Genomic DNA, 9,469 nt, shown 5'->3' with positions numbered 1-9,469 from the left:
TATTTGTTTATTTATTTTATGTATTGATTTATTTTGGAGTAATTTAAAGAGATCCTTCCCTTCATTAGCTTCATTCCATTATTCCAGGAAGGCAGGCCATCCCCAAGATCTGCTGGGTTGGTTAATTGCTCTGCACACACAAAGAGGAGCTAATCAGCTTTTCTTCAAGCATGTGTTCATATGTCAACACTTTTGCTTCTGTCAGAAGCTTAAAAATGGAAACAGTTTTCTCTTTAAGAAAACAGGACCCAAATAAGGAGATGGAGTGGTGAAGATTCCTCTAGTGAGTCTGTTCCAGCTCATTCCTTAGAAAGGCTGTGTATGGAACACCAGAGAAGAGGCCAATAGATCTGGGTTTTGTCCAGGGGCTCTGGGTTTAAAGCTCTCTAAAACCACTTGTAGCTCATTTTCCCTGTGACTTGCCTGGGTACAACTTCATTCTCTGTCCTGCAGAGACAAGCTGTTAAAAACCTAAAATTTTACTCATCAGATTCTTTTAGCTGCGTGACAGATCCCTGAGCCTGTCCTTGAGCAAAAATGGAAGCTATCAAGAAAAAGATGCAGATGTTGAAGTTAGACAAGGAGAATGCCATTGACAGAGCAGAGCAGGCTGAGACGGATAAGAAGGCAGCTGAGGACAAATGCAAGCAGGTAAGTGGAAATAAAATCACTGCCTGTGTGTGTGCTGTGGAAATAAGTGTAACAAAATACTGTGTGGAATGTTCTGATTCAGAAAGCAAAATAATTTGATGTCAGTTTTCTGTTAATATTCTTCTGAAGTTTTTTTGCCTTTTTGTTATGCTTGTACAGCCAGGACTAGGCTGTAACTTCTCAGCCATCTCAGTCTTTCCAAAATTAACATCATCCACAGATTATTAACAGTACTTTGTCCAAATTTTCTTGAATCTTACATAATTGTCCTAAATTTCTCATGCTTTGATTCCATGCAAAAGGCGTTTACATATTTAAAATCAAAGCTGTAAACCCTGACACCTGTAGGACTAGTGCTAATAGAGTTGGCTGTGTCTGAACATTAATTAAGCCTCTCCTTGAAGTGAATTAATAAAGTTCACTTCAAGTTCTTGGTGCAGAGAGTGCCCCTTAGAGGTGCCAGCTGAGACTCAACAGGAGATATGTTCCCTTATTTTTTTGGTCAAGAATAATGGGAAATATCTTAATTTGAATGCTGTTCTTTTAACTGAATTCTAATGATAACATTTTCATATTCTTTTGCTTTTCAGCGTCTTTATTCTGGGTGTCTGTCTCTTATCCGAGCTTTGGTACTCCCAGAATGATCTTGAAATATTAACTGACTATGTTCAAGTTTTTGCAGCACTTCTTGTAAAAGTACCCCATCTCTCCCTTTTACGTTCTCTAATTTGGCTGCTTCTACATCTTCCACACTGCTCCAATATGTTGCAGGCATTCATCTGGCCTAATATTTCTTCTTCTTTAGAAAAAATAAACCTTTGATCTTGCTCCTCTTTTCTGAATTGTCTCTTTTTTTTTTTTTTTTTTTTTTCTCAAAAGCTGCTTTTTTTAATGTGGGCAGAGTACTCAAATAGTTACTTTATTATTCATACACAAAGCCAGCATCTGCTTCATGCTGCTCACTGTCCCTCTGTTAGAACAGCCAAGCAAGGTTTGCAGTTCTCTCACACTGTCTGGTTACTCTCTGCAAGATAACAACATTCCAGAATAGCACACTTCCAAAAATGTCTTTAAAACTATCAGTGAAACTAAAATGAAGGAAGTACACCAAAACACACGCTATTTTGATATAGTAAATTTCTGTCAAGGTGGAGCTAAAAGGATAAATCAGTGTCTCAACAGACTGAGCTGTTTTGTGTTGCAAATGAAAGGATGAAGCAGATGGGTTTGCAGGCCCACCCTTATCAGCAGCAAGCCTTTGATAACGTGAATTCTTCAGGGAGCACGAGACAGTTTGCCACTAAACAGTCTCCCAGCAGGTTATAAATAGCACCATTCTGCGAACAATATGGATTTATATGGTATGGAGGAGTCTGAGCACACTGTGTTGAGCCTCAATTAGAGAATAATCCAGGTTGGAAGGGACCTCCCATGTCACGAGTCCCACCTATAGCAAGGCCAGCCCTGTTCCCTCCTAGATACCTCCAGGGTATCTCATTTGGGTTGAAGTGTATTGAAACACAAAGATCATTAAGGAAGAACCACTAATTTTTTTCAGCTGTACAGGAATTGAATATTTTCCTGAAAAATCATCAGGTAATAGTGTTAGAACAAACACTAAAAGGACATAATTTAAAAACATCTATAATTATGCTGCAAAACTGCTGCAAAATGTCCAAGAAAAAAAAAAAAAAAAAAAGTGAGGTGAAAAAGGTCTTATACCAAGTTCTGCATTAAACCATATTCTCTGTGTGTGTGTGGCAGCAGGCAACATTATTCAAGGATGACAACTTTCTAATGATCCTTTCCTGGCAACTGCTAGCAGTCGTTCTCAAACTACTGTCACCAGCAAACTTTGATCTGGTCTTTTGTGGCCCTTTGTATGCTATACTGGGTTAAAACAAATAGTAAAGAGTGGTTTTCTCACATTAAACTGTAACTGATACTACATCAGTATGCTCACTTTGGGTTTCTTTTCTCTTGAAAGGTGGAGGATGAGCTGGTAGCTCTGCAGAAGAAGTTGAAAGGAACTGAAGATGAGCTGGATAAATACTCAGAGGCTCTCAAAGATGCCCAGGAAAAACTGGAGCAGGCTGAGAAGAAGGCCACTGATGTACGTATGCATGGCTAACGCTTGCCTGTAACTCTGCTCTGTGTATTTTGCCGGGGGATAGAAAGGCGGGCTTACGGTGCAGGGTTTTAATCTCCCCTCTTGTAAAGGGAGCGGGGCAATTCTGCACCGAGACCACGGTATGCCCAGCTGCCCCCGGGAGCTGGCACCGCTTGAGGCTCCAGGGGCACCCGGAGGGGACCTGGTGGGACCCCGGGGGACCTCTGCCCCCCCGAAACGGATGGGAATTCTTTAGGAAAGGAGAAATCTCCTTTAATAGAAATAAACAAAATGGTGACTTTCCAAGGAAAATGGGAGACGGCAGCAGAACTATGCCGTAGCATACGGTGCCCTTTGCCTTCATCCCCGCGGCAGGGTAAAGGCCGGTGCAGGCTCCCCGCCACACCCCGCCCGCTGGGGCAGCGGCGGAGCGCGGGTAGCGCCGGCAGCGGGGCCAACACCTCCGCTCGGGGCCGGGACTGGGGCCGGGCGGGCTCCGGGGCTGGCTGGGGTCCAGGGCTGCATCCCCGAGCGGGGCCGGGTCCGAGCGGGTCCGAGGGGGTCCGGGCCCGCATCCCCGAGCGGGGCCGGGTCCGAGCGGGTCCGAGCGGGTCCGGGCCCACATCCCCGAGCGGGGCCGGGTCCGAGCGGGTCCGGGCCCACATCCCCGAGCGGGGCCGGGTCCGAGCGGGTCCGAGCGGGTCCGGGCCCACATCCCCGAGCGGGGCCGGGTCCGAGTGGGTCCGAGCGGGTCCGGGCCCACATCCCCGAGCGGGGCCGGGTCCGAGTGGGTCCGAGCGGGTCCGGGCCCGCATCCCCGAGCGGGGCCGGGTCCGAGCGGGTCCGAGCGGGTCCGAGCCCGCATCCCCGAGCGGGGCCGGGTCCGAACGGGTCCGAGCCCGCATCCCCGAGCGGGGCCGGGTCCGAACGGGTCCGAGCGGGTCCGAGCCCGCATCCCCGAGCGGGGCCGGGTCCGAACGGGTCCGAGCGGGTCCGAGCGGGTCCGGGCCCGCATCCCCGAGCGGGGCCGGGTCCGAGCGGGTCCGAACGGGTCCGAGCGGGTCCGGGCCCGCATCCCCGAGCGGGGCCGGGTCCCGCCGGTCCCGCCGTGCCGGCCCGGTCCCAGCGCGACGTCACCACTCCACCTCCAGGCGCGTGACGTCACGGGCCATTGAAAGGCGCGGGCCGCCACGTGCCGCGCTCCGCGCCCAGCCCGCCGAACGCGCCCATGGCCGCGCCGAGCTCCCTGGAAGCCGTCAAGAGGAAGATCCAGTGCCTGCAGCAACAGGCGGATGAGGCGGAGGATCGCGCCCAGGTCCTCCAGCGGGAGCTGGACCTGGAACGGGACCTGCGGGAGAAAGTGAGACCGCCCGGGCTGCCTGCTCGCCTCTCTCGGTCGCTCTCTCCCGGGCTGCTCCTTCCTTCCTGTCTCTGGCTCTCTCTCGCTGGGGCGCGCCCGGCTCTTCCCGCTGCGGGCGGGCGGCTCGGCCGCCGGCACCTCCATCCCTGGGCTGTCCCCGCTCCGCTCGCTCCGCTCGCACCGCCCGCCGCAGCCCCGGCGCTGCCGCAGCGCCGCGCCCGCCCCATCCCCGGGGAGCCGCGCTCCGGGGCCCCGCTCCTGCGGAAACGGCGTTCGAGGGCCCATCGGCACCGGGGAGCGGCGTAGGAAATGCAGTTTAATTAGGGAAAAGCGCTGCATGACACGGAGCGGGGAGTTCCCGCCTCTCGGCGCCGCACCGCTGGCTTCAGCACAGCTGGGAAATGTCCGAACTGCTGAAAAATAACTTTCCGTCCTAGTTTTCACAGAGAAATGCGAATTCTCCGCTAGCGTGCGGCTCTCCCGGGGTCGGACAGCTGGTTTCACTTAGATTTGTGTGCGATCAGCCTTCCCGGCATCTTCCTGCTATTTTATCACATGTCAGCGAGTTAGTTTTACCGTATAAGGACTTCGGGCTGCTGCTGGGAGAGGTGGAGCCAGGCTCACCCCAGATTCCCAGTGGCCCCGGCTCCTTAGCTTTGGAATCTTGCTGAATTAAAATGGGACTTAAAAGTACCCTGGCTAGTGGAAGGAGTTTCTGCCACAGAACAGATGCCAGTTTTGTACATGATCGATCTCTTGTGTATAAATCGGGAAGTTAAACACTGCACTGGGTAAAAACAGATGAAATGTTGGATAATTTATGACTAGAGGAATCTTGGGTCAGCTTCCATTTGGATCAGCCACTGAACTCCTTTCCAAGATGGCTCAGAAGTGAATGGAAACCACTTCCTCCAGCTTAGGAGTGGTCAGTGACCAAATCTGCTAAGCTGCAGCAAAACTTTTTTTTTTTTTTCTGAAGTGTTTTAACGTAAAGCATAAAACAGTCACCCCTCTAGGGTCTATATCACATAAAAGTGTTTGGAAGACAAAAAAGTTAATCGTGTATATGGCAATCCTTCTCAGATTTGGGGACAATAAAGTGCACAAGCCCCTAGCAGGGCTTTATTTTCCTTCAAAAACAAGCAACTAAAGGAGCTGTATATTAGTAAACATTTATGGACACCAGTTTGTCCATGTTTTCTGCATTGAGCGTTTCTTCCAGCAATCTTTTCCATTTATTAACTAATTTTTTTTATACGTTAATGTTATTCCAATTACTGTGCAGTTTATTCAATAATATACAAACAGATGTTACTAAGAAATGCATCCTGCCTAATTCCTTTAAGTACCACAGGAAGCAAAGTGAACTTATTTTAAGCATATATCTAATTTTGTCCCAAAAAAGCCTGACTCTGCCATGCTGAGGCCACTGCCTGTGCCCAGCTGACCGCGTAGATTCTACTGCGTTTGCAGGCTTGGGAGCCAGGATGGATCAGGAACGGGCTCAGGCTTCACAGCGAGCTGTGACAGGGTGTCACTGAAACCAAGGGCAGAGAAATCAACGGTGAAGGTTTTGGAACTAAGCCATCATGGAAACAGTTCATTTTTAAAATTTTGATAGATGCAGCCCTGTGAAGTGCTCCAAAAATACCCCGATCCATTTGCAGTCCGGTAGAGTTCCTTTATGTGTGGCAAGAATGATAAGTGCCATTAAAAAAAGAAAGAACAGGCAAACACTCCATACCTTGACATTCCTGAGATGCCACAGTTTAAGCAAACAAAAAAGCAGAGGCAGAAGGGCCCCTGAGCTGCCTGCATGTGCAGGGAGATGCTGTTGCAGTTTGAAGGGAGCGGGTTAGCTGGGAGCGCTGCCAGCAGAGTGACCTGTGTAACCCCGTTCTGGGCGGGTGTTTCACGCAGGCTGAAGGTGAGGTGGCAGCTCTGAACAGACGCATCCAGCTCGTGGAAGAGGAGCTGGATCGTGCCCAGGAACGACTGGCCACAGCCCTGCAGAAACTGGAGGAGGCTGAGAAAGCAGCAGATGAGAGCGAGAGGTACATTGTTTAAAAATGAATATATATGAATAAAATATTCCTGTGTAATTTTGTATCTGCATGTGCTAATGTGGGCTGCAGGTCAGAGACTTGAAACTTTTTTACAAGCTTGACTGGTAATTCCGTTAGCCTTGATGAACACGATGGTCATAATGGGCCACTTTTGAGTTACAAATGTCAAATTCCATTTTGTGAAGTTGAGATACAAGTGCCAAAATGCTACTACATTAAACATGCTTTAACTTCTGCAGAGGAATGAAGGTTATTGAGAACAGAGCCATGAAAGATGAAGAGAAAATGGAAATTCAGGAAATGCAGTTGAAGGAGGCCAAGCACATTGCTGAAGAAGCCGACCGCAAGTATGAGGAGGTAAAAGGGAGAAGGAAATGGTGAAATGTACTGGAGAGCCATGAACAATAATGTTACTCCTCAGTTTAGTCCCTCTGTTCACTTGGCACTGGGTGATGCTTCAACCTTGGAACATTCCCAGCAAGGAGGAATTTTAATAGTGATTTGCAGCGTCTTAGGTACCTAATACTAAAAATAGCTAATTGGGGGAGGGCTGTTACATCTGTGGGTGTGTGCTTTAACCTCATTCCCTTACTCCAGAGGAAGCAGGAGCAGAGTACTGCTGAGTTCATTCTGAAATCTGAAAGGAACTTGTCCCAGCCTGTGGCAGGGGATGGAACTCGATGGTTTTTGAGGTCCCTCCCAGCCCAAGCCATGCTGTGATTCTGTGAATTACAGCCTGGCCTGACACGGCTGTTGTCTTTTACAGGTTGCCCGTAAACTGGTTATTTTGGAGGGTGAACTGGAAAGAGCTGAGGAGCGTGCAGAGGTGTCTGAAGTGTGAGTAACTTTTTGGAATATGGGAAAGATCAACACTACATTTCATTTAAAAGTCTCCTGGTAGGCAGGCATGTAGTTAGCACTTGTAGAAAAGTTTGTTTGTACACTATATACCCAGTTTTCTTCTTTCAGACTTAATTACTTCCTCCCTTGTATTTTTTAGACTCCTCCAAATCATAACAGGAAGACTAGTAATTCATACTTCTGTTTTCCCCTTATAGTAAATGTAGTGACCTTGAAGAGGAGTTAAAGAATGTCACAAACAACCTGAAATCATTGGAAGCTCAATCTGAAAAGGTTGGTTATTTCAGTAAACTAAAGGATATGGGCAAAGCAAAAACTTGTAAATAGAATTCATAGAAATAAACCAGAAATACAAAGCAAATGAAAAGTTTTACCTGCCTGCTTGTGGATACCACTTGATCAGTTCTGCCCAACAAGCCTGAAGGTGTGGGGGAGAGGAGAAAAGCACAGAAATGGTGTTTGCAGCTGTTGTAAAAGGAAGAATGCTTATAAATAGGTCACAGTTTCTTAAACATTTATTATTGCTACATCTTCCCTTCAAGAGTGTTTATTGTTTTCACAGTATTCGGAAAAAGAAGATAAATATGAAGAAGAAATCAAGATTCTCTCTGACAAGCTGAAAGAAGTAAGTTTGGCCATCCCCAAACTGTCTTTGGGCATAATCTTTCTAGGAGTATCCAATGATTCTATTTCAATTTTTATAGGCTGAAACTCGTGCAGAATTTGCTGAGAGAACTGTTGCCAAACTGGAAAAGTCTATTGATGATCTGGAAGGTATGGAATGAGTCAAGTTTCTTTACAAGTGGTCATTTTCAGATCAGAGAACAAATTCTAGGAGTGGGTGGTGGATTTTATTGGGAAAGAGCAGCAGCTCTCTTCGTGCATATTGGTACATGGGTGTGATGTGTCCACTGGGCACCTGCTCTGTGTGGTGGAAGTTCTCCTGAAAAAAAAGTTTTCTTTCATAAAGTTGGTAACAATTACCTGATTTTAGCCAACTCACAGATAGAGGAACTCAGGGGCTCAAGATCCCTGCCCTACTGAATCTGCTTACTGGAAAATAATTGTAAGATTACAAAAAGACAGGAAGTTTACATAGGTGAAACTTCTGACCAGGCAGCTTTGTGGGTGTTTTGCTTTCCTTCTGATACTCAACTACACCTCTGTTCTCTTCTTTTGTTTTCCTCCCCAACTCCTTTGGCTGTTGTTGCCTTTTGCCTGTCTCCGTTCTCCTCCTGTGGCCTCTTCTCCTCCCTGCATTTCTTGCTGGCCTGTTCCTGCTGCCCTCGGGACTGACAGATGAGCTCTACGCTCAGAAGCTGAAGTACAAAGCCATCAGTGAGGAGCTTGACCATGCCCTGAACGACATGACTTCTTTGTGACCTGCCCTTGTGTGGGGACACAGGGGGCTCTCACTGTGTTTTCTCGAGCTTTTCTTGCCTGCAATCCCTGTCACTCCTGTGCCACTTCCACAAGCAACCCTTCCACCTCTGTGGGAACTCAGTTCAATAAAACATGATACCTCTACCTTTCATCCTTCGGGGTTCACTTCTGTATAAATCACCTCAAATACACCGGTGATCACACTGAGACACATTCAGCTCCTCATGTGGGGTTGGGCAAAACACAGCCAGGATGGGGCAGGACCTGGCTCTGGCAAACACTCCAATTCTAGTGTTCCCAGGGATGTGGGTGTCAGCAAAAAGCTTTATGTGGGCTCAGTGTCTACTTGTGCTCCACCAGCCTGCTTAAAAACCTCTGAAAGTCCAAGGAAAACCCAGCAGGATATGTCCTATAAATGACACATTAAAACACAGGTCTTTTCACATCTCATGGGACGTGTCCAAAAACCTCCCTTAAGGACAGAAATTACAAAAAACTGGCCCCATTTTGATGATATAGCTATAAAGGTGTCTTAACTATGAAGGTAAGTTACCCCAAGTTTTATTTAAAGAGGAAAGGCTGTAGAATAATGTGATTTAAATCTTGTGGTTTACTTCTTTCTCTCCAGAAAAACTTGCTCAAGCCAAGGAGGAGAACTTGGGCTTGCACCAGACACTGGACCAGACGCTAAATGAACTGAACTGTATATGAGAGGCGCAGAGCTGACAGCAGCCAACAGGACGCAGCCCTGTCCCTGCATCGCCCCTCTCTCCTTTCTCTCTCAGTGTCCTGGAAAAGCCGATTAAGTTATGAGCAGCGCAGCCGCACGATGGGCCCTGGGCAGCCCCCGGAGCGCTGCCCTGCCCTGCCGGGGCCGCTGCACGGCCGTGCCTGCCTGCTCCTCACGGTTCCTTAGTCCTTGCATATAACCCCCAGTAGAAGCTGCACCCGAGCTGCGGCGCCGCCCCCGCGGGCACCTGTCCCTGCCGTTTCATATTAAACAATTTCTCACAGTCCGAGGCCTCTCCGCGACTTTTT

At 48.3% G+C, this 9,469-nt stretch overlaps 1 protein-coding gene across 4 annotated transcripts; it reads left to right on the top strand.

The window, feature by feature from the left end:
- The first annotated feature begins 243 nt into the window (after window positions 1-243).
- On the top strand, window positions 244-9,445 carry TPM4 (tropomyosin 4). 4 transcript variants are annotated; one of them, XM_056512737.1, is made up of 9 exons: window positions 244-651; window positions 2,639-2,764; window positions 6,042-6,175; window positions 6,427-6,544; window positions 6,954-7,024; window positions 7,246-7,321; window positions 7,611-7,673; window positions 7,753-7,822; window positions 8,348-9,445. In XM_056512737.1, the coding sequence occupies exons 1-9, from the start codon at window positions 538-540 to the stop codon at window positions 8,428-8,430; spliced, it is 855 nt and encodes a 284-aa protein (XP_056368712.1). In that variant the 5' UTR covers window positions 244-537; the 3' UTR covers window positions 8,431-9,445. The 4 variants fall into 4 exon arrangements, with proteins under 4 accessions (XP_056368712.1, XP_056368710.1, XP_056368714.1 ...); XM_056512735.1 differs by having other exon boundaries at window positions 302-651; window positions 9,060-9,445; XM_056512739.1 differs by lacking the exons at window positions 244-651; window positions 2,639-2,764 and adding an exon at window positions 3,846-4,121.
- Window positions 9,446-9,469: the final 24 nt, after the last annotated feature.

This window comes from Oenanthe melanoleuca, chromosome 28 (assembly GCF_029582105.1).
Source record: "Oenanthe melanoleuca isolate GR-GAL-2019-014 chromosome 28, OMel1.0, whole genome shotgun sequence".
Lineage (NCBI taxonomy): Eukaryota > Metazoa > Chordata > Aves > Passeriformes > Muscicapidae > Oenanthe > Oenanthe melanoleuca.
Note: the sequence above shows the minus strand (reverse complement) of the source record. Positions and strands in the feature narration are given on the sequence as shown.